The 25,067-nt window shown below is 36.2% G+C and overlaps 1 protein-coding gene across 2 annotated transcripts; it reads left to right on the top strand.

The window, feature by feature from the left end:
• The first annotated feature begins 1,813 nt into the window (after nt 1–1,813).
• On the top strand, nt 1,814–24,613 carry SLC35A3 (solute carrier family 35 member A3). Of its 2 annotated transcripts, none has more exons than XM_070939356.1 (7): nt 1,814–2,020; nt 13,612–13,816; nt 14,716–14,870; nt 14,957–15,079; nt 16,266–16,437; nt 19,606–19,724; nt 23,462–23,580. In XM_070939356.1, exons 2-7 carry the CDS (start codon nt 13,630–13,632, stop codon nt 23,510–23,512), a joined length of 807 nt encoding a protein of 268 aa, XP_070795457.1. In that variant the 5' UTR covers nt 1,814–2,020; nt 13,612–13,629; the 3' UTR covers nt 23,513–23,580. The 2 variants fall into 2 exon arrangements, with proteins under 2 accessions (XP_070795457.1, XP_070795458.1); XM_070939357.1 differs by lacking the exon at nt 1,814–2,020 and adding an exon at nt 21,825–21,958 and having other exon boundaries at nt 13,618–13,816; nt 23,462–24,613.
• The last annotated feature ends 454 nt before the right edge of the window (nt 24,614–25,067 follow it).

Genomic DNA, 25,067 nt, shown 5'->3' with positions numbered 1-25,067 from the left:
ACCATCTTTCCAAGCAGTCTCTATGTTTCCAGTGTCTTTTTCCCCACTTAAAGCTGAACCGAGAAAGGATATTTCTTCCTACAAAAGTAAGAAGGAAAGAAGAGAGGGAGATGGCAGGACTGAGAAGAAAGATTGTACAACAAAAAAGATGAAATGGAAGAAAGGCAATCCCGAACATATATAAATATACTAAGATAAAGAATGAATGGTTAAAAAATAAAAGAGAATAAATATGAATAAGCAGGAAAATTAGAATTTGAGGGCGAATGAAGATGTTCTTTATATAAATAAGCAAAGAAATATTGAGATATGATTTAAAAAAGGGAAAAAAGAAAATTGTGGCAAAAATTGTAATTGAGTAAAATGTATTTGAATTTGATAAATTGTATAAGGTAAGATATGGCCAATACTCTGTTCAAAAAAGATGTGGGTGAATGTGGGAGGGAAAAAAACCCAATAAAACTTGATTTAAAAAAAAAAGGATTGTGCCACATGTGCCATCCAACTGAACATGTTCAGTAAGAAAAAGCAACATGTTAAGCTGACAACCTACTAATGTTTCTAAGTGAGAACAGATAGTTTTAGATAAAAGAGATTTACCATTCACAAATTCTCACTCTAAATCTGCCGGCTCTCCCAAGTTTTCTCTAAGGCAGCAAAAACAAAAGACTTCTTTATATGAATTCATTTGCCCTTCTGTGAAAAGCTGCAAAATGCACATATGAAGTTGACAATGGCCCTGCAGGAACAGGTTTAAGAAACAGTTAGTGGGCATCTTAAGAGGTGGTGTGTGTGTGTGTGTGTGTGTGTGTGTGTGTGTGTGTGTGTGTGTGTGTGTGTGTCTATCTGTCTGTCTGTCTGAAATACACTACAGGCTCCCACAGACAGGAATGTATTTTAACAATTGGCAAATGGAGACAGAGAGAGAGAGAGAAGAGAAGGGGGGAGAGAGAGAAATTGCATCAAACGTAGAGGCAATCTTTTCGGATGTTGCCGTTCCCTTTTCTGCCAGCCCCGTCGGCCTCTACTCTTCCAGGACGCTCCCTCTGCTGCCTCTCCCGCTACGGAGCGTCTTTCCCAGCGCCTCTTAGGAGGCTGGCAACGCGGGGGGGAAAAAGCCGCGGGCCTGGGAACCGAGCGCGCGGAGCCGCGGCTGCAGCCGGAGTAGTGACGGGGCGGCACCGGGGAAAAAGAAGCACCCGGAAGGGAAGCGTGCCAGGCTCCCAGCGCGGCAGGTGAGAGTCGGGAGAAGAGACCCGGGAGGGCTAAAGCGGAAACGGGGGGATTGCTAAACAGGGAGGGCAGGTCCGCAAGCTGGGAACTACTAGGCGCGAGCGGACTGGGAGGATCTGGTGGGATAGATGCCGCTTAGGTTGAAGCAAGGCAGAGCCTGAAGGCGGATAGCGAGGGATGGGATGCAGGGTAACCTTCCCCATGGCGGGCAAAAGTGGAGAGATGGCAGGGTAGGATTGCACTAGCGCTCGCCCTCGCCTCCTCAGCAAGCCTTAAAGCTGCTGCTTCATATCGAGGCTGATAACCTCTGCAGCGGAAACCTTCTTTGGAGAACGCGTCCCTGAGGATATGCGGAGTGCCATTCCTTCAAAGTTAAGGCAGCTGGATCGCCTTTCCCTTTGGGACTGGGATGGGGTTCGCTGATTCGAGGAGAGCTCTGCTCCCTCTCGAACTCGCTTTTGGTAGCCAAGGGTTGCTGTCGAGGAATGAATGAATGAATGAAAGCGTCTGTTCCCGGAGCATGCACAGAGTGCTTATTACCTCGGTTTGCTAAAAGGAGCGGGTGGTGCGTAATCCTTGAGGCGTGAAGCTTCACAATGCTTGGAGATGAGGAATTTTTTTTAAAAAAATAGTAATCCTAACTCTAACTATAGAAATTAAACGCGAAAGCTTGCAGAACTAGAGGAGCAACATATATTAATGGCAGGAAGTGCCTTAGGCAGGAGCGAAGGGATTAAGGAACAATAGTTTTGGGGACAAGAAGCAGGATGCACGACTATTCCGAAAGGTGAGTTACAGTGCAGTGGGCATGGTAAAAATCAATGTAGATAAATGTATATGAGGCAGTATAGATCAATGATACCCGAAACAAGGACTATCTGACCAAATGTATGCATGTGTCCACTCCCGCTATACAGATTAAGTCATTTGCATGTAAGCAAGTTTTTATAGTATGGATTTTGGAATAAAATGGGAATACAGTGGTAAGATTTTCAATGTATGGGCAAAGGAACAGAAAAATGAAAAGGTAGGTTAACCTTGTTATTAAATAAAAAGTCCTGTGATTTTCCTGTATAAATGAATGTTGATCATTCATTATGGCACATTCAAAGCACGAAGTAAGAGGTTATTAATAATCAGTTTGAAGCAAGAGGCATAGAATAATGCAAAGAAAGATTGTTCTACTAGTACAGAAAATTGCATCAAACATATACACAAAGGGCAAACATTCTTTAAAAGTTACACTATTTTTATTCAAATATATTGTATAGAGACATATTTATATTTTAAAATATATGGCTGCTGACAGATCCTGTATGTACTTTGAATTAATTCCTATTTTGAACCAAGTTTATAGGTTTATTTTTATTTGATTATTTGTTTTTTAAATTCATATGCCACCTATCTCAGTAACCTGCTAGGAAACTTTCTGCTGACAGGGAGAATAGCATACGTGCAATATTGATGTATTAATAAGTGCTACATACCCAGCTGTGTTTGTTTAAATATCACTAACAGTTTTTATATCGTTGTAATAGAGAACAAGTAAGGTCTAAATCAAATGCTACATCCTGTGTATACTTGATAACTATTAACCATCTAAGAATTAGTAATACAAAACTCTGTGCATCCCAGAATTTCCATCATTTCTGGATTCTCATCCCTTTATCCTTCCATTATATGTCATCCTGTTATGGTAGTCATCTTATGATGGACGCTAATAGACATGTCATTCATTGTATAATTGTTCTTCTAAAAGCTTTGGAGTTTATACGACATAGCATTGCATTTGTAATTCTGTCACTTGTCTCCACATCATCTGCATTTTTCTCTTATTAGAAAAACAACCATTTCAGTGAAAAAGATGGAATAGTTCTCTTTGATTAATAGTGCTAGTAAATAGACAACTATTTTAAAAAGTATTCTGATATTACTTTTACTATAATTTTGACATACTAGCCTTACAACATTATTATTTTTTCATTTAAAAGATTTTACGGTTCATTCATTGTTAAAAAATTATTCAGGAAAACTACATTTTTAAATTGGAATTTTCCCTACCTCTGACTAAAAAAAATATGACAGAAAAGTGTGAATTTGTCAAATAAGAAACTTGTCGTGGCATAATTACACAAGTAAAATAGGAACTCACTTTTATAGGAAACTAATAGAAAACTGCATATTTTATATACTGTATTTAAAGCATCTGGAATCAGCAGTACAAAATATTAATATTGTCCTTTTCACTATCCTTTCAATAAGGCAAGACTATGAAAGTAACTTAATCACAATCTACATGCCTCAGCTGGGAAATCTTTGAACAATATTAGTACTCTTTATGGTGAACCGGATTAACTGGCAAAGTTGCCCTCATTGGAATGCTTCAGTCTTTTGTACAAATATTTTAAAAGATAAAACACTACTCAGATATTACTGTTCTTTGTTGAACCATTGAAAGAAAGTCTTTCAATAGTAGAACTTGTTCTTAGCTTATTTTTTTAATGCAAAGAATATTTTTTAAAAAAAGTAAAAGAATAACAAAGGGCAATGTTAGCAGATAGACAGAATAAACAGAAGGTGATTCAGTAGGTTAATATCCTGGAATTTAGATGCTTTATCAAAAGTTAAACTAGGAACTGCATAGAAGTGACAATGTCTGCTGTTTTCTGTATTTGAAAACCATATGTACTTTTCCTGTATCTTTAAAATAACAAGTATGAATCAAGTTGCACCACATCTGATTTAGATAAGTAAGTTCCAGAGGCTGTCATCTTCCATTTGCAAATATCTAATATTTTGCCACTTTTCTATCTTCTTTACCACAAAAGGTAGTTGAAGGATATAAGGACAAAAGAACTGCACAAGAGCTTCTGAAAAGCTAGATTCTATTTCTCTGGAATTATGTTCTAGCTCTGCATTGTAGATTTCTATATGTTCCTATTCAAATAGTTTCTTTAGACATTACTAATCTCAGACTATTAAGCGTGGCATCTTAGAAAAATCAAGTGGAAAAGGCAAGTTTAGATAATATAAATGTAATGGAGTAAGCTAAAGTGCATTGGAAACAAGCAGTACAGGAAAGGTGAGCTTATTTCTTCATTCATCTGTGTTTGTAAATTGCCCAAGGCAACTGACAATACAGGTAGTCCTCAACTTATGATCACAACTGAACCCGACATTTATCTTGCTAAGGAAGACAGTTAAGTGAGTTGTGTCCCCAGTTGGCGCTTCCGAGGCAGCTGCATGCTGTATGAGGAATTCTCCCCCAGGTTGCAAATGGAGGTTTCCTTGTGAAACCTAGGGAAGATGGCCTCATGCCAGGCTGGACATGCTTCATCAAACTGGGGTGGCCGGGATTTCCCTGGGCAGCTGTGGGTTTGGGCTGGGCCCAGCTGGCCTGGGCCTTGCACTATGCAGCAACCCGGGTTCTTGGGAGCCCCAGAGCCCCAGGGTGCCAAGAAGTCACAGTGATCCACCCTGATAGACTGGGCTGTGGCGACTGTGGTGGTTATGGCTTCATGTTGTGATGAGGCATGAAGGTTTCTTGAAGCCCCAGAGCTGTGGTTCACCAAGAAGCCCCTGAGACACAGTACAGGTAGTTCTCGACTTACAACAGTTCATTTAGTGACCATTCGAAGTTATAACGGCACTGAAAAAAGTGACTTGTGGCCATTTTTCACATGACTATTGTGGCATCCCCATGGCCATATAATCAAAATTGAGATGCTTGGCAACTGACTCATATTTATGAAGATTGCAGTGTCCTGGGGTCATGTGATCCCCTTTTTTGACCTTCTGTTGTGGCCTGTTGGCCGCCGGCCCCTCCAGCAGCCCAATCAGATGAGGAGGAGGCGTGGGAGTCAGGGTCAACATCAAGGCAACCTGAGAACTCTGAGGGGGAAGAGGGAGTGGTCAGAGAGAGAGACAGAGGCGGAGCCTGGGCGTCTGTCAGCCCTCAGATGGAGAGTCAACAGCCCCCAGGTCCAGAGGTGGCTGATGAGGAAGAGGAGGAATAGCTGGGTCCAGTGCCTGATGCGCGGATGCGCAGAAGGCAGAGGAGAGGAGAGCAGTGGAAATCTGTGGGCTGATCCTTGGGACAGAAGAGCCACCGCTGCTAGCGAAGCCCCATCCTAGTTCTGCGGATAAAAGGCAGGGGGCGGAGATGAATAGATGTGGTAGACAACTATTCATCTTCATGCCCAAAGAACAGACTTGTCTGTCTGTAAGAAACTTTTTGCCGGGGCTGCTGGCACTCCTAATAAAAGAATCATTGCTTCAACTACAGAGGGTGTGTCGTGTTTGGGGAGCTGAGTCAGAACACCTTCTGACAAGCAAAGCCAATGGGGAACCAAATTCACTTAACAACCGTGTGACTAACTTAAGAATCTCTGATTCATTTAACAAATGTGGTGAGAAAGGTCGTAAAATGGGGCAAAACTCACTTAACAAATTTCTCAGCCACATAAATTTTGGGCTCAATTGTGGTCATAAATTGAGGACTATCTGTATAGCAAGTAGCCCCAGAGCTGTCCATTTACTTGCTGCTTCGCAAGAGAGGGTGCAAGCTGACCAAAAAGGCAGAAATGGTGGGAAATAGTCAACGGGGGTAGTTGGAGGCAATGACTTATCTTACTGAAACTCAGAGTTAAGGGGGACCAAACCCAGAATAGCTTGGATTGGGGTGAGTCCTCAGCTAACAACCAGTGGAATTCAATTAACAATGGCACTAGGGAATGCTGGATGGCTGATGCTAAACAGTGCAGTCACATTATGTCACATTTTACAACCGCATTGCTTAGCAATGAAAAATTCTGGTCCCAATTGTGGTAGTAGGTTGAGGACCTTCTCTGGTGTGTAGGTCTGGTAATCCCTGATAGTATTCACTAGATCTAATTCTGTTTTGCTTCTGAACTTATTCAAGATCAGGAAGTAGCAAAGAAATATACCAAAGGAGAATTCCCAGAGCAACAATTTTTTAACATGATTGTTATAGAGGTTTTTTTGTTCTTGCCAAATAGAAAGAAGGAAATCTCCACTGGCCTCAAAGGACAGTAGGATTATTCCTGTTTACCAAATACTGCTTTAATAAAATCTACAGGTAAATTGTGGCAAGCAAATTGAACCTCTTATGGGAGTATTTTAAGAAGAACCTCAAATTTAATTTGTCAGTTATAATCTGTCAATCTGCGAAAGAGCTAGAAGAATCCAGTAATTATATTTATATTTCATAGCCTGATTTCCTACATTTTAGTAATGTTTGCAATATATTTCTCTAGGTAGGAAGTCCTTGAAGTAGAAAATATCATTCAAAGTATTGCAACAGAGGAATTTGAATAAATAGAACTAAAGGAACATTGAAACACAATCCCACTGTGACACTGTATACCATTTTGGGATGTGACTATCTCTATGAAATAAATTATGATTCTGGGCTTTACAGGTAGTCCTTGACCTATGACCATAATTAAGCCCAATACTTTTGTTGTTAAGTGAGACATTTGTTAAGTGAGTTTTGCCCCATTTTACAATCTTTCTTGCCCCAGTTGTTAAGTGAATCACTGCAGTTGATAAATTAGTAACTCGGTTGTTAAGTGAATCTGGCTTCCCCATTGACTTTGCTTGTCAAAAGGTCGCAAAAGGGGATCACATGATCTTGGGACATAGGAACAGTCATAAGTATGAACCAGTTGCCAAGCATCTGAATTATGACCACATGTTCATGGGGAGGCTGGAAAGGTTGTAACTGTGAAAAATCCTTATAAGTCACTTTTTTCAGTGCCATTATAACTTTGAATGGTCACTAAATGAACTGTTATAAGTTGAAGACTACCTGTATGTGCTATGACAATTTATCTTCTCATGCTCATAGAGGTACTATGCTATAACTGATGTGGCATCTTTGGGACAAGCACAATAATCAAGGAAGCAGCAGCATATAATCATCATCCCAACAAAGTGAAATTTGGGGGATTATTTATAATTTATATTAACTCTGCTGGTGAATCCTTCAAAATATTTATAGCACAATCGCATACATTTGTAATTAAGGTTAACTTTAATTTTTTCACAACAGGATTGTTTTTATTCCTATACTGCTCTTCCTCCCAAAGTTTAGTGGAATATAATTTCGATTCCCAGGACAGAGGGGCTGCATTCTAATGGAGCAAGAGAGAGCACAGTTTAGATAGTTTAGTTGGGACAAAAAGGGTCAAGAGATCTCCTCCCTAGAAGTTCTCAATATATATCTTTAATGATGTAAGTAGTCTGCTTTAGTCTGGCAAGATTCTGTCTGTAGGTGAGAAATAATAAAACTGCTTAGCAGTTTCTCTGCATGTTTTTTGGAGCCTGACACATAGGGAATTCGGAGCAAAATATGTTTAATATGTTTCTGAAACAATGTCAAATATTATATTTGTTGCAAAGTATTTATATTTGAAAGTCCTTAGAGACATTAAAGCACAGGGAAGGAGAGGAGAGCTAGAGCAACAGTCATTTATGCTAGAAACCAAGACTCTAATAACTACTGGAGGCTACTGAAATGACACTGGTTCTGTATTTAATATTTAATATTAAGTGCTTTGTGAAATGAGATCTTATGCTGAAGATCATCAACCCTAGGTTGCTAAGCTAGAGGAAACAGTAGCATACTGGGTGATTTATTGCTCCTGTAGAAAATGTAGATTATTGTTGCGTAAGTGCTGACAGGTCATTTGGCTTTAGTACAGTGCTAGAGTCTACACTGCACTGAAAGAATTTTTTCTTTGTACATTACTTTCTGTCCAGACGAGCTGTGTGAAAACTGGATTTGGAGTTATTTAGCTATGGAACTACTACTACTGAAAAATGAACTTTTCCCCTAAACTTCAAGTTTGATGTTTACTGAAGAATATGAGCATGAAAAAATGGATTTGGCAAGTTGGGAAGACCCAAATTTTGAGGTTTTGAACTTGTACAGCAGCAGATACCGGTTGATATACTTTATGTATATCAACCAGATATACTGAATGAATAACCAGAAGACTGAATGAATACTGTTCTCATTTCTGCTTGGGAATCATGGAAACTCAGAAAGAGAAGTTTGTTCTTGAAGTTGGTATATCTATATGCATTTTAATAACATTTTCTAGTAGTCTGAATTATTTATTAGGAAAATAATATTAAGAAAATTTTGAGTTACACTGAATATTGGTAAAATGTAAAATGGTTAGGATCCAGAGATGTGCTGTTTAGTATGCCAAAAGAGTTTCAAATTTGTCAGGCATTTTCTTGCCTTTTTCGTTGATTAGTAGATCTCAGTGCGGTGCTATATGTTACTTTTAGAAATATCAGTTTTAAAAACTGCATTTGAAGAGGAAGTAGATGTGTTAGAAATCTTAGCACTGGATATTCAGTAAATTTTACAAATTGTGTCTTGTGCCCTGTGACATAAGCAACACCTCTTTAATTATATTAGAAATGAAGCACATGTTCAAAAAACAGCATGAAACTGAATATTTTGATTGTTGTAAATTGCCATTATATTGAATTTGTTCATTGTATGTCTACTTTCTGTAGGATCAGTTGTGTTGCTTTGAATATACAGTAATTACTAGTAGATAGATTCTGATTCAGAACTTAAACCTATGTAAAAGTGTTTGGTTTAGAAATTGTGGCTAAACTTCTTAAAGTTTATTTTAATGAACAGAAAATAGTTATTTGATATCTCTGGACACAAGTGGTAAAACTTGTGTCCAGGGTAAATAACTATTCATCTTGTTAAAATAAATCGGTTGACTACGTTAAAGTCAATACTACATAACACTTGAATAATTAACTTAAATATTTAATTCTTACTGGCTTATATGTTAGTATTTTTACTACTCTCCGAATTAAACTAAAATGTTCTGGACATATGAACATTATACAGAAGGATTCTAACAATATAGATATATAGTAGCGTGTATGTATTTATACTTTACCTGAATACACATGGGGGGGGGGTACCCTCAATGAAGATAATGGCAAAGTTGCCAAAACATGTTTGGCTTGCCTTATGCCCCAAATTTACAATGCCTTAGAAGATAATTTTTATAATTCCTGTGTTTTACAATGTTCTTAATCCTAAAAATAAGCTTGGTATTCTTTTTAGTACTTTGTTAATTTAAAATATGCACATCCAAACAAATATCCAGTAGAATGGTGCCCATTCCTTTTGTTTAGTTTTATTCAGATGAACACCTTACCTCATAATTCTACCAACCCATATTTTTTCAGATGACATGCTGAGTCTATGCAAGTTTTCACACAGTCTGAAATTGTCCTCTAAAAAAATAGTAAAGAAAATAAAGAAATGGAAATCCTCTCATTTATTCTTCCCTCAAAGTGTAAGATGATAGTAGATTCTAATTATTCCTGGGTACAAAAATTATATCACTTTAGTCCCAAATACAATGGAAAGCTATATAGTTGTTTCCTTCCCTCAAGTGATAATAATTTATAATATAGCTCTCCATCTGCCCAATCCAAATTCTGATTTTCAGAATGTTATAACTACAATGAGACCTATTTTTTGAAATGACATGGAGATATCTATCTCTTCAATGTTTCCTTTGCCAAACACATTTAAAATTGAATTGTTTGACTCTTGATTCAAGACAAGTAAGTGTCTTTTATGGAGTCAAACTATCCTTTGTGAATTGTTTTAAAAGAACTTGGCTTTTGTTTAGGCTTATTTATTACCTTTCTGCCCCAGTAAAATAGTTTAAAGCAACAATAAAAATAGAACAAACAATTAACATCTGATAAAAACAGAATCACTCTTAATGTCTTTAGTCCCTCTGAGACTGAAACACCTTCGCTAAAGAAGAAAGTTTTGTTTTCTTTTTCTGAAAACAGAAAAAGAAAAAAACCTTATTAAAATTCCTAAGGAAATTATTGCATAACTTGGGGCGAGCAAAAGGAAGGGCCTTTTCTGGTATGTCTAATAAATGGTGTTTGGAAAGTGCTTATATCTTTAAGAGAATGTCTCCTGCTGCCCTTTTTGGGTGGTTTTTTTTTTTTTAGGCCCCACGATTTTGGATTTTAAAAATTAGAACACCACCACCTTAAATTGTGCTTCAGAAAGCTTGGCTGCCTTCAGGTCTACCAATATGGGCACAGTTTGGTCCTAATAGCATGCATCCATTAGCAGCCTGAATACAGAATTTTAAAATTTGCCTTTTATGGAGCTCATTGTAGCTGTTGCCCTGTAACCATGCAACTGTTGCTGATTCGAGAAGAGTTGCAATGGACGCATAACATGATGGAGCAAGTGCCCTCCTTGCCTCTGTCACTAACCTGGAAATCCATAAAGAGATAGAGATCAAGAAGCACTGTGAACTTTCTCTTTCAGGGGAAATGTAGTCCCCATCCATAACACCCAGATCTTCGGACTGATCACAACACTTTTGGTTTAGTTATTATTGAATATAGACAGCAGTCCTGCTGAATCTGCTTACATTGAAATGCAATAGACTCAAGATTTCTTCCAGTGTCGTTCAGCAATTTGGGACAAGATGAAAGGGTGTGGGATGTCACTGGCTTAGACTTGAAAAGTAATCTACCAGCATCGGAGATATGCAGTATATAGAACTAACATGGGCATCGTGTTTTAAGATCTGCATTGGCATCTCTCTGTTGGCTGATATTCAAAGAAGCCACAGCTTTTACAGGGCTCACACAGTGGCTCAGCAAAATGTCTGTTTGAATAAGGGAGGCATACAGGAAAGGATGTGACTTGATTTTACCATGTTTTTGCTCCTATTTATTCAAATGTATATTTTTCTGAGCCTGTGTGACTAACTGCCTTTGGCTTTATATATATGGAGTTTCCATTTGGATTTTAGTTCTTGGATCCTGATCTGAACTGGAAACTGAAATACTTATTCTGGTGGCTACAAGGGATGGACGAAACAAACATATATATCCTCTTGACAGATGGGTGGTTATACAAATTTGTTTAATACATGCATAAATAAATAAAATCTTAACATTCAATTGTTTCCCTCAGCACCAGAGCCACCTTCAAAAATTTGTTCCTCCTTTCCTGAAGTGAAACTGGTTAGTTTAGATTTTGTGCTATTTCGCAAGAGTAAACAAATGTCCAGAGAATGCAGATGATTTTGCTGATAATTTCTTCAAAGGGTGATTTTTTTCTTTTTCCTGTTTTTTTTTTAAACCTACACATTGTTACCAGACTTTTTTTCTTGCTTGTTTTTCCACCTTAACAGGTCAGAGGGAGAGATATCTTAGGTAAACATTATAGGTTTTAATTTCTTTTCCTGAGCAAATAGTACTGAGAGGACTAGTAATACCCTAACTCCTTCAGAGCAAGCTGTTTTCATTTTCCTTTAGGAGTGGAAGGACTTTGCTAAATATATGGTAGTATATTTAAAGCCTTGAAGTTTAGGAGCAAACAATATGGGTAGAGTTGGCATTCTCTTCAAACAGTTGCTACTATTTCTACCCCTGTGACATAAGCAACACCTCTTTAATTATATTAGAAATGAAGCACATGTTGGAAAAAGCCGCAATAAGCTTATAATTCTTAAAACTATATGCAAGAGCTGCCTTCTACACTGTATAGAAGAATCTTTATGAATAGAGGAGATTAGTTTATGGATAATCTCCCCAAAGGTGTGAATTATCCCCTTCACTTTTCTTTAAAGATCATAAATCAGCAATACGCATTTGTTCAGGCATTGCATAGATCTATCCAGAAAGATAACCAATAATTAATACTCAGAAAACAAATGTTCAGCATATTTAGTAAAAGGGTACTTATTTGGTTTAGGTTAGGGTTCCATACACCATAGTTAAACCATTTAGCATGGCACATGAATCCAAATATTGTGAGGCGAAAAGGTTTCTGAGGAGGAAGTTTTGACAGAATGATGGAAAACAGTTAAGAATTTAGGACTTGTTATTTATTTAAGTGTCTGTCAATTGTTCCGAATGAAGTATTTTAATAGCAATTTTTAGAAAACCATTTTACTGTGTGGCTCTCCTAATTTGTGAGATGGTCTTAGGAGCAGAATGGTATTTTGATCATTTCATTACAACAACAACAACAACCATTAAAGTTTGTAATACTGTAAAGTTGGCTGTATTGTCAATGTTTTTAGGGCTAAATTGCAGAAAGAGTAATTCCACAAGGAAATTAGTAACAGAGGCCTTTTCCCACTGCAGCAATTGGTCATGTTTTAGTAAGTTATCCTCACCAATAAGCAAATAAATAAATTTAATTATATTTAATATAATTCAGTCCTAACTTCAACATGGGACATGTTTCAGTACTCTTCTGTGACTTAATCCCAAGTCATGCAAAAACCCACAGACAGGTAATTCTTTTATTACGGCCAACAGAAACATCACAAAAACGTGAAGACTTTGAATGCTCTGGAATTTTTTAACAAGATAGTGAATGCATACTATAAAACTGGGACTGCAAACGAGGAAAAGCAGTCTGATATTTGATGTAGCCATGGGGTCTCAACTTGTGACAGATTTTGTTCTCAAGGTTTTTCTTTCTTGTACAAAATGTCGGTCTACTCTATTGACACAGTATTTTTTTTTTATGAGCAACATAGGAGAGAGCAATATTCATATTTTGACTAAATTCTCAAAAAAGGCAAAGCTTCTTTTTACCTTTGAGAAATGATACAAATAGTGGGTTCAGCTAAAAGTTATATTGAGAATTATATGTATTATATCCAAGAGCAGAGCATTAATTTTAACTTAACTTTCGAACGTGCCCTGAAGACCTTTCTGTTTCAACAAGTAGGGCTAGCATAAACATCTAAATTCTATGCCAAAGTCTTAGCAGATACACCAAGTTGACTCAATTTATTATTTACTGTTTATAAAAAAATAAATAAAAATATTATTATATGTATATAAAATCTTAATCTGTTCACCGCCCTGAGTCCTTCGGGAGAAGGGCGGTATAGAAATTCAATAAATAAATAAATAAATAAATAAATAAATAAATAAATAAATAAATAAGTCTAGATTGGCTATCAGTCTTGTTAGACAAGGAACTTCCCTTTAGAAGTTGGTTTCTTAAAGCACTTGATTCTATAGATCTACCAAGAAATCTCCAACTGGCTGATATTAAAGAAAACCTACTAAGCATTCAAGACCTGATTCTTATTAAATATAAAGAATAATGTAATTCAAATAAATTAATGTAAATCAAATTAATTAATTAATAAAATAGTAAGAATGCCACATTGCCTTATTGTCCTTCCTAATGTGGCCCTTCCCATTTTATATGCTGGCCCTGCTCTCAACAAGGAATATATCATGTGATAAAGTAATCTCTACAACTAATTCTTTCCCTCTTCTGTCTTTCTTTTTCAGGAAGGTGATTGTCAAGCTATGTCTACCAACTTAAAATATCTTTCTTTGAGCATATTAGTCTTTCAGACAACTAGTTTGGTGTTGACTATGCGATATTCTCGGACACTGAAAGAAGAAGGACCTCGCTATTTGTCTTCAACTGCCGTGGTCATTGCTGAACTTTTGAAAATTACAGCTTGCATTTTGTTGGTTTACAAAGACAGCAGTAAGTATTTCAGTATTATCTTTAGATTATATAAGGAGTTAATGAGACACCTTCCCAGGAGTAAATCAAATGCATTGGCCAAATAAGTATATTTATTAAAGAAGCATACAAAGAAGACTTGGAAATAAGGTTTACAGTAGATAGCTAACATAAACTTAAGTTACCTAAACTTGAAAATATTTACAGAAGGGGTACATGGGGTTATGGAGAGCAATTGCCAGGAAGGAAAATTCAAATTTGATTCATCAGTGCCTTGAATGATATATAATAATGAGCTGTTTTCTGGGAATTCATACTACAGATAGTCCCTGATTTACAACCATTTGCTTAATGACAGTTTGAATTAATAACAGCTTTGAAAAGTGTGCATTAACAATAGCCCCGCAGTCACATAATCACAATTTCTGACGGTTTCTGGTAAAAAAACCCTCCATTGTGGAAAGTGGATTTGCACTTAAAATGCATCACTCAACTCATAATTACAATGACTCAACATATGACTGCAGTAAAAATGGTTGTAAAATCAGATCCGGTGACGTAGTGACTTGACTTAGGACCGTAATGAGTTATGACCAAAATTCCGGTTCCAGTTGTAGTCGTAAGTTGAGGACTACCTGTATACTCTGTAAGTTATACTATGAAGGTACAACTTAGCATAGGCAGACAAGTCCACTTACTAGATTTTGGTCTAGCTGTGTCTACCCATGTTCATTATTTAAGGAAATAAAAATAGTGAGAAGAAGGAGGGGAAGCTAGGTCCTTCACAAGTTTAAAATATGCTAGTCCCTTAGAAATCGCATGTTCCACACAAAAACATTAAAATGTTTAGCTACAAAGTGATTACAACGGATAGGCTTCCTTCTAACCAACAATATGTATTGCATTTTCTCTTTGCATAGAGTGCAGCTTGCGAACTCTAAACAGAGTGTTACATGATGAAATTCTTAATAAACCAATGGAGACACTTAAACTTGCTATTCCTTCCGGGATTTACACTCTACAAAATAACCTGCTCTATGTTGCTTTATCAAATCTAGATGCAGCCACTTACCAGGTACTTTATTTTGATAGTGTCTTATTGTTAAAACTCAGAAATCAAATCAGGGCTATTTTATTTTATTTTTTCTTTTACCTTTTTAGGTCACATATCAACTGAAAATCCTCACAACTGCATTATTTTCCGTGTCAATGCTCAGTAAGAAATTAGGCGTATATCAATGGCTTTCATTAGTGATTCTGATGGCTGGTGTTGCATTTGTACAGGTAAATACTGCTATGAATATATGTCTTAATGCTGGCAGGGAAAATCTTAATTTATTTTGGTAATAGAAACTTGGTTGATGCCTCATAACTCTTATACTGCGTTTAAATAGGATTTGGCTCCCCTCTAGCATAATAATATAATATAATATAATAATAATATATAATGAAAAAGAGGTACTTTCACAAAGTTAGTTTATCTGAAGACTACTATCCCATCTTCTTTCAGCTGTATTTCTTGTGCAGGCCTAACTTACAGATAGTAGGTTTCTGATCTCTGGATTACAGGTAGTCCTCAACTTACAACAATTTGCTTAGTGACCATTTGCAGTTACAATGGCACTGAAAAAAGTGACTCATGATCATTTTTCATACTTACAACCATTGTAGCATCCACATGGTCATATGGTCAAAATTCTGACACTCGACAACTGACTCATATATGCAGTGTCCCGGAGTCATGGGAACCCCTTTTGCAACCTTCTGATAAGCAAAGTCAGTGGGGTAGACAGATTCATTTAACAACCATGCTACAAACTTAACAGCTGCAGTGATTCACTTAAGAAATGTGGCAAGAAAGGTCGTAAAATGGGGTGAAATTCACTTAATGAATGTCTCACTTAGCTACATAAATTGTGAGCTCAATTGTGGTCATAAGTCGGCTATCTGTATAGGGTAGCCTTCTTCTGAAGTCACTCTAGTTTGTCATTGTTCTTTTTAGCCTGCTATGTACAGAACTGAACATAGTATTGTAAATGTAGAATGAGATAGTTATTTTCAATGATCTAGACTCAATCTTATGTTAGTAAACCCCTGAATAGTTTTATTGTAACCACTAGCTAAGATTAGAAAGACTAGCTAAGATTGGTAGTTCTTAAAATTCTATTGCATATTATTTAGAATTGACCTAAGAAGAGTAATTACTTCAATGGATTTGTTTTGTCAGTACAGTTTCTTTCAGTATGTGGTGACCAGTTGGTTGCATAGATTAATCACATGCTTGAATGAATAGCCATCAACTGATGGATCTGACTTGATTGAATCTGTGAAATTTGTATGTGAACTGGTTGTAAAGGAGACCATTATATGAAATGTTACTGGTGTGCTATTGCATTTTTCCCCACTTCTTTCTTGTTAATTTTATTCTGTAATTTAAATATATTTTAATATATTACTTTATTTCTTTTAGTGGCCATCAGATTTGCAGACAACAACAACTAAAGAACTTTCAGCAGGATCACAGCTTGTTGGCTTGGTAGCAGTACTTATAGCCTGCTTTTCTAGTGGATTTGCTGGAGTATATTTTGAAAAAATTTTGAAAGAAACAAAACAATCAGTATGGATTAGAAATATTCAGCTTGGTAAGTCTTAAAAAAAATCTAAAAGAGATTCAGATATGCATCCGACTATAATTAAGAGTACTTCATTCTGTTAAGTTTAGAGAAATGGTTATAAAGGCTATGCTCTGTTTGATATTAACTTTTCTAAAAGGAACTCTTACTTATATCCTGTTACGAAATATAGGAGTCAGCTTCTGTTTGATTTCTGCTAATATTTAATGGATGATAAAGGCAATGACTAGCATTCAAATTATAGTGCAATTATTACCGTGATACAAAGAATGTAATTTGTTTTTTAAAAAGTTGTCTCATTCTTGCTATATGACAACTCCCTTTTAAAACTTCTATTATATTTTTATGATTTTGGTATGGTGGGGGTTTTGCTATCAGAGAAAAAGTATTGTATGTCTCACTTCAAACAGTTGTAGCTTATGTGTTATATGAGAACCAATTAAATTAAACTAAACGTTGCCATCTTTCTATAGCCATTATCACAGGCATCTGAACAAACCAAGATCACATCAAAATGACATGCATGTGGTGATGTCATGATGCATAATCCACCCTTACGTACTTGTGTCCTGTCATCTGATGCAAGTATGTAAGTTTTTGTGTCATGATGCATGTTTTGTCACCTGCCCACCCCAGTGGCACCCTTCTTTTTAAGAACCCAAAAAATTGAAATATGTGTATCTACAAATGTTTATTTAAGAGTGCTTTAATTTAAAGACATTTTTCTGTTTGAATAGAAGTCTAGGATGAAAAAAAAACAACACAGCAGTTTTTAACTAAAGATGAAAACAAATGAATATTTTCTCCCAATAGTTGGATTTAGGAATATAGACTGCTGTTTTTTAAAAAGAAAAAGCATAAATAAGTACTATTACTGCACCTGTATTTTACATACTGTATGCTTATATAAAAAGTACTATGATCCAAAAATTGCCTATTAAAAAAAGTACCTCTCATAGCTCCTCATAAGTTGTAAAGTGAATTTAAAATTGCAGTTGAATGTCTTTAAATTATGGTTGAAAGTCTTAAATTAACTCTATTCATTTTTATTAAATTTGCTAATTGCCTGTCTTTTAAAATATACAATGTAGTTCAAAGTTCAAATTCAAAGTTCTAATATGGATCACACTACAAACAGCAACAATAAAATGTAGTAACAGATGCAATTTAAAAAATACAGAAAAGTAATACAGGTAGTCCTTGACTGACGAACACAATTGGGACCAGAATTTTGGTTGCTAAGTGATGTCATTAAGTAAGTCATCACGTGACCAAACCTAATTATACTACCAATTTTACTGTGATAGTTAAATGAATCATGTGATCATTAGGTGAATCACACACACATTTATTAAGCAAATCCAGGTTCCCCAATTAACTTTGCTTGTCAGAAGCCTGCTCAGAAGTGACTTACAAGGTACTGCAACCATTATAAATGTGAGCCAGTTGCCAATTTCCCAAATGTATCCTCAATCATATGTCACTTTTTCTGAAGCCATTGTAGCTTTAAACTATCATTAAACGGTCATAAGTTGAGGGCTACCTCTTTGTAATACATAGGCAGTCCTCCTGTTTTTGATATATTATACAGGTAGTCCATAAGTTACTACAGCAGTTGGGATCAGGATTCACATTGCTAAGCGATGCGGTCCTAAAATGTGACCACATTGCTTAGTGATGCAATCCTTTTGATCCTTACTTGTCATTAAGTAAGCCCCGTCTCACAACTTCCTGTTGGCTTCCAGCAACCAAAGTCAATGGGGAAATCGACAGGAAGTTGCAAGTTTCAGGTGGTTCACAAACAGGCTGCTACTGCTGGATAGAAAAGGGAACAAGAGGATGCACTAATGAGGCATGGCATGAATTCATTTAGGCTCAGGGATGCTCCATGGGTGGTGGTGGAGGTGTAGTGCCAGCACAGCAAGGCTGAGGAAGGGTGCGTGATGGTGAGGAAGTCATGGCTCAAGTGCAGCTCAGCTTGAAGTGGCTCGGCTGCTGCCATTTGAAGGAGAGTGTGCAAGGTGCACTAGTGACAGGGAAGTCTAATGCAAGTTCAGCAAGGTTTTGGGAGAGTGCATAAAGGTGTGTGAGTGGTAGAAAAGGTAAAGCACAATTGTTAAAGGGGCTGGAGGAAGGTGCAAGGGTGGGAGAGATTACCTGAACAATCTGACCTTCCTCGCTGGGTTTTGCTTGATTTTGCTTGAGGAGGTGTGGCAGGGAAGGTTGCAAATCACAATCAAAGTGACTGCAGGACACTGCAACCAGGGGAAGTGCAAGTCAGTTGCCAAGTGCCTATATTGTGATCACATGACTGCAGCGGTCCTGGATCAGCTGGTTTTCAAGGACTGATTATAACTTCAGTGGTTGCAGGACAAGTGGTCATTAACTGAGGACTACCTGTAATAATAAGATGGGCTGATAGAACTTCCAGAAAGAAAGCCTAATGCAGTTGGGATGGGTTAACTTGGTTTCTATAAAATTTCATTTCATGTAGATGCGAAATCAAAGAGTTCTCCAGTAGACTTTACAAATGACGAGATTAATATTACTACTCTACAGAATTTATTTAAAAATTATAAGCAGCCCTTTTCTGCCCTACAGTGGTAAACAGATGCAACTGCAATTAATAGTGGTTTATACACATTTTGCTGTGATAAGCTGTAGGTAAAACTGCTTCCAAAGTAATTAAGATAACCATTTAAAAATGTAAACTATTGCAGTAAGATAAAAAACGTAGTTTTAAAACTGTAACACTTTTTAAAGAAACAGGTTCTAAATCCAGCAGATAATCATTGGCATGTCTGAATAAGTAAGTATTCAAAACCTAAGTATATCTCTTTCTCACACATGCTTGATAGAAGCTGTTTAGGTCCTTTACGTGTGTAACAGAGACCTTCAAAGGACTCACTGTAGAAATCAAATAGCATTTATGAGGTGCTGCACTGAAATCAGCTTTTAGGATCAAAAATTAGGGTGTCATCACCATTCTTTGATATTTTCTTATATACAGCACAAAATATGGTGATAATTAATATTTAGAGATACTAGGAGAGGTTTCTACTTGCATCTGAATTATTAAAGTACATAATCCAAATTGTTACTGGGTAGCATAAAAGAGCAATTGGAATTTCTTTTCTGTCCAATTTACCATGGCTCAATATTTGTCTTGACTTTCAGGATTTTTTGGTAGTGTATTTGGATTGATGGGCGTATACATTTATGATGGAGAACTTGTATCAAAGAATGGATTTTTTCAAGGTTATAACAAGCTTACTTGGATAGTTGTAGTTCTGCAGGTAATACATCCAATATTACATTTTATCAATTGAGCTTGTGTTATGCCAATATTGAAATTACCTTTGTTGAGTTATGCATTGATTTGTTCAATTAATACTTTAAAAAAAATCATTCTATTTAACAAGGCAAGGGAGAGCATGCTGACATGGCTTTGGGATTTTTTTCAACCCTTTAACCATAATTCCTAGGTCACATGATGAGGTACAGTAAGTCTTAAATAAGGGAGCATGCAGAGTCTAGCTTCTGAAATACTCTACAGCCCCTTCACCAGCACTGGTCATAGGATCTGTCTGTCTACTTAGTATAATGAAGAAATCTGTTGTGTGACTCTGTATTGTCTTACCCTCGTGATTGTCTCCATGTGTTAATATGTATGTATATATACATTGGAAAGCATAAAGCAGGCTGCACGATATGTTCCATTCTAAGTCATGTGACCAGAGGCAGGGCTTAGAATAGAGCTGTCAACAGCATTCTGAGTAATTGTCAACTGCCTCTCCTAAAATACCTGAGACATTTTTTTTCCTGAAATGTTTTCCTCCATTTTCAAACCCAGTCTTTTTTTTTTTTTCTTGTCTTTTTTTTTGCTAGTTTCTCCCACCATACCAAAATTGAACTTGTTCTGTTCAGTTTTTGGAAGTTTATCTTAAAGGACAGAGTTCCAATATTCCACTGGCGTGGAAAGAATTTAAAAAAATGTCCCTGTTAATCAGGCACATTGAATTTTATTGAATTGTTTTATTATAAATGCTTCCAAGATAAGTCTCCTGTCCCTCACCACTAATTATGAATACCAGTTATTTGAAAAATGAACTTCTGTTTCTTGATAAACTGAAGTAGAATTGATAGGAAATAGTTAACTTTGCCTCATTTAATTAGACAGTAGGATTTAAGAATAAGAACAGTTTAACACTTTTGATGTTAATTAAAAAATAATAAAATGCACAGTATGGAAACAACTTTGAACAAAAAGCAAAAGAGAGTATAAGAACTGGATCTGATGAGACTTTAAAACTTGCAAAATTGAATTTTATTTTATGATACAATATTATACATTTTAATATTATATATTATTTTAGTAAAATGTTCTTAGCATAAATCATCCAGAACCAATTATATATTTAAATTAACTTAAAATACTGAATAAATTAAATACTTAAAATACTGAAATTATTCATCGCCCTGAGTCCTCCGGGAGTAGGGCGATATACAAATATGATTGAATAAATAAATAAATAAATAAATAAATAAATAAATAAATAAATAAATAAATAAATAAATAAATAAATAAATAAATAAATAAATAAATAAATAAATAAATAAATAAATAAATTGGAAAATTCTTTTTCAGATTAAACATTTTAGGTAGCCTGCACTTACTATTTCTTCAGCAACCATTCAAAGTTATGACGGTGCTAAAAAAACTTGTGGCCCATTTATGATTGTATTTAAGACTCATTTAAGACTGTATTTTCAGACTGCCAGCACAATTGCATTGCTTCTGATGTGTAAAAGAGCACACAGTTTACTCTTTTGAAATCTCTCTGCTCTGGGGGTGTGGAAGACAAAAAAAAAAAGCAAGCAATTTCTGTAGGCAATCTGTCCTTTGCCTTCCCCCACCCTCAGAGGAGAGAGATTGGAGATAAAAGGATTTCAAGTTGTTTGCATAGCATACCCATGGCTCCCAGTTCCAACATACGCCATGGTTGTATTAATGTCAGTGTGTACAAGACAGTAATAAGGCATTCACAAAGGATGAGGCAGTGTTACCAGTCAAACAAAAGCTAATCTTGTCCCAACTGGAGAACACAGTTGCAGTGACATAATTTCCCTAATTAGTAACTGCTTTACTGAGTGATGGAGATCCCAATCTCAATTAGCGTCATTAAGTGAGGACTAGCTGCAATAAAGTACTTATAAAAACCATGGTCTGCCATGGTTAAGGCAGACAGTTGAATAATACATTATTCATAGAATAATGTAACAAAAATAAAGTAATAACTTTTCCTTCAGGATTTCTTTGCTAAATATGTATAGCAAGCTTTATCCGATTAACCATTAAGATTGATAAAGTGACTATATTTTCAATGTTTTGTCAGGCACTTGGTGGCCTTGTTATAGCAGCTGTTATAAAATATGCAGACAATATTTTAAAAGGATTTGCAACGTCATTATCTATTATATTGTCAACATTAATTTCATATTTCTGGCTTCAAGATTTTGTCCCTACAAGGTAAGTTGTATTTTTAACTTTGTCTTTAAAAACACAAATGCCTTTTACAAGTATAAATAAAGTATAATTTAAACTGAATTTAAATGCTTTGGTGAGTATGCAAACTAAATATTTTGCACTATAATAGAGGAACTATCTTTTGTGGAGTAATATTGCACATGTCAACTCAAACATAAATCAGTTCAGCTCCATGGGGTGGATTTACTCAAATAACGGTATATAAGAAAGGAGGTTTAATACGCATGTTTTTCTTTCTACTTTCATCCATAAATTTTAGTAGCTACATTCTGCGGCTAGATTTTGATGGTATAACATGGGGGTAAGATGGTTATCTGCAAAATGTCTTGAAAGAAAAATGCAGTGTATGGGTTGCCCATTTTTGTCTACAAATTATTGGCCTACATCAGTTGTTTCAGAATAAGGCCGCTTTTTTAAGTAAGTGTGGTTGAATATAAATTAATTTGGATATTTCAATTCTATTAGTGTTATGATTAATATATTTCTTTCATTGCCTGAAAACAATGAATGAATGAATGGAATGAATGAATAAATAAATGATCTAGGTGCATTTGCATTCAAACGGAAAAATAAAATGTTTTCCTCCAATTATAGCTATAAGACTATAGTTTTCAACTTATGACTAATCACTTAATGACTGTTCAAAGTTACTGCATACCCCACCTTTGCCACTCCGGTGTGACGCCTAGCAGGCAGTTCTGTTTCCCCTCTACCATGTGGCACTTGCATTTGCGTGCTGCACCCCCTACACACACACCCTACGCCAGAAGCTGCATGCCATCTCCATTTGCCTGCCGCACACCCCCCCATGACCCCCACAATGCCAGAAGCTGTGTCGACCTTGCCCTCCCCCCTTTTGTTGAAGCTGAGTTCTGAGACAAGCCATCTTTGTGAAGCCCCATAGAGACACCCTCCCACCCTTCCTAGTCCCAACACACTCTTGCCTGTTTCTTTTTTAAATCTTGCATTGCACACTGCCCCCACTCCATAACCTCTGCCCATTGCCAATTGTATGCTGCCCCGCAGCACCATTGCTTCTATCTGCCACCAGATTGGCTGGGAGCTATTTGCCCTGTGCAGCCAGAGGCCAAGGTCAAACTCTGGCTGGGTGAATGGGCAGGGACAAAGGGTTGGGGCAGAGGGCCAGGCATCCATTGGCTGTGGAGATGGCTGTGGGAGTGTCAGCAGGGGAGGAAAGCTGGCTATAAATGGGCTGAGGCAGGTGGCTGGGGGCGAAGGAGGCACGGCCAAGGTTCGGTGCCTAAATGTCCCATTCCGAGCCAAGTGTGCTAGATGGGTACATGATGGTTGAGTATTGTTATCTTTTTAATTCATTCCAGTTGTATTTTTAATTGATTTTATCTGTTTATGCATTTTTATTGTGTGTCATCCAGTCATTGTGTAAGTGTCATTATATAAAATACCCATTTTATGAATGTACAAAACATGTATTCTAAATGTTTATTCTTTTTCTTTTATCTTTAGTGTGTTTTTTCTTGGAGCTGTTCTGGTAATAGTTGCTACTTTCTTATATAGTTATGATCCAAAGCCAACAGGAAATCCTATTAAAGCATAACAAACTTTTCCATGTCACAATATTTTGCCAATATTGTGGAAAAGGGACTTCTAAATACTGCTGGAGGATTATCAGGCACTGAAAGAGTTTATACTGTGTCAGAAGAATGACGTTTAAATAGTTAAATTTGCAAAACAACTTCTGTAAAAGAAGGGAAGCCCAGAGCAAAACTTGAATGGGTTGCTTCTAGAACCTGGAACTAGAAGTGCTTCCAACTTGAACTCTATGGTTAAATCAGAATGATTTACTGTTTTCAACAGCTGCAGAAATGTCCTATGCATTCTTCTTGCAACAGCACATGGCATACCTGTTTTTGAAAGTTATTTCATCTTTTCTAATTTTATATGAATGCAGATCTGTATATACACACACACACACACACGTTTCAAGTCAGAGATATAAAATTTTGTCCTAGAGTAGTCTTTTCCATACTGATGTCCTCTGGGTGTGTTGGGGTTTGGATTCTATAACCTACCAAACAATAAATTCACCAGGCTGGCTGGAAAGTTATGGAATCAAAGTATAATATCTGGTGGGAAGATATGTTTTGTTTTGGGAAGAAGGTTTGATGGTGACGTTTCTGATAAGTATTCTTGTTCAAAACCAATGAAGTATCACTGAATCATTGTTTGTAGATTTATAATATTTTATATAGAAAATAATTCACTGAAATTGATGTTGTAAAATGTACTGATGTAAATGTCTTATAATTCATGGTGAATTCTCCAAGAGGAAGAATTTAATATTTTCATTTGGAAGCTTTGTGTGTATGAATGCCACAAACTATATTGCTGCACCATTCTCAGTTTTTAAAATGAGAGCACCAATTAGAAGCAGCATAACTACAGTATCTGGTACTTGTGCTACATTAGATGAATGTCATTGTACATTGCCATAACTGATAATATGTGTATTTGTTCAGAGAACAATTTCTTTACTTGATAAGAACATTCTTACAATTTATGGACAGTACATTTCATTGCTTACTATCTTAATTTGAAAATATTTTTAAAATGTATTTTTAAAAGTAGCCATATAACTCTATAAAGTATTATAGTTCCTTTTGGAGCCACAGTAGTATATTCATGTGTATATAATGTACTATAATATAGAGCTTTAAAAAAATCTGGAAAACTTATTTAACTAAAGTGGCTCTGTCCAGTCTTGAAATTCCAGTTAGAATACATGCTAATTGTATTAACCAAGAAATGAAGAATGTTACTGTGCAATAAATATTAGGCATGAATTGTTCAGGTGTGTAAGCGGAAATGGCCATAAAGCCCAATGGAACCCTCTCTGCTCTTCATTGAATATAAAACTTGAAATTACTTCCAAACTTGGGTCCAGGTAATTGCTTTTGATGCAGAAGAGCTTCGTTGGCAGTGTAGCAAATCTTTATGAACTCAAAGGGCTGTAGTCACACCAGTAGAGATCATACCCAGACTATTTTGGAACGTTGAAATATTTAAATATGTTCAGAGAACATAATACAGCGATAGGCTCAGTGAAAGCAGT

The sequence above is a fragment of the Pituophis catenifer genome, unplaced genomic scaffold (assembly GCF_029215685.1).
Source record: "Pituophis catenifer annectens isolate HBS135680 unplaced genomic scaffold, rPitCat1.0.hap2 SCAF_3, whole genome shotgun sequence".
Classification (NCBI taxonomy): domain Eukaryota; kingdom Metazoa; phylum Chordata; class Lepidosauria; order Squamata; family Colubridae; genus Pituophis; species Pituophis catenifer.
The sequence above is the reverse complement of the archived record's forward strand: the minus strand, read 5'-3'. Positions and strand labels throughout refer to the sequence as shown.

Bases quoted from the DNA above. Each gene is read 5' to 3' on its own strand.
- SLC35A3 (XM_070939357.1), top strand. From the start codon at position 13,630: ATGTCTACCAACTTAAAATATCTTTCTTTGAGCATATTAGTCTTTCAG. The intron at 14,871-14,956 runs GTACTTTATTTT...TTACCTTTTTAG, and splicing joins TAGATGCAGCCACTTACCAG to GTCACATATCAACTGAAAAT. The intron at 19,725-21,824 runs GTAATACATCCA...ATGTTTTGTCAG, and splicing joins GGATAGTTGTAGTTCTGCAG to GCACTTGGTGGCCTTGTTAT.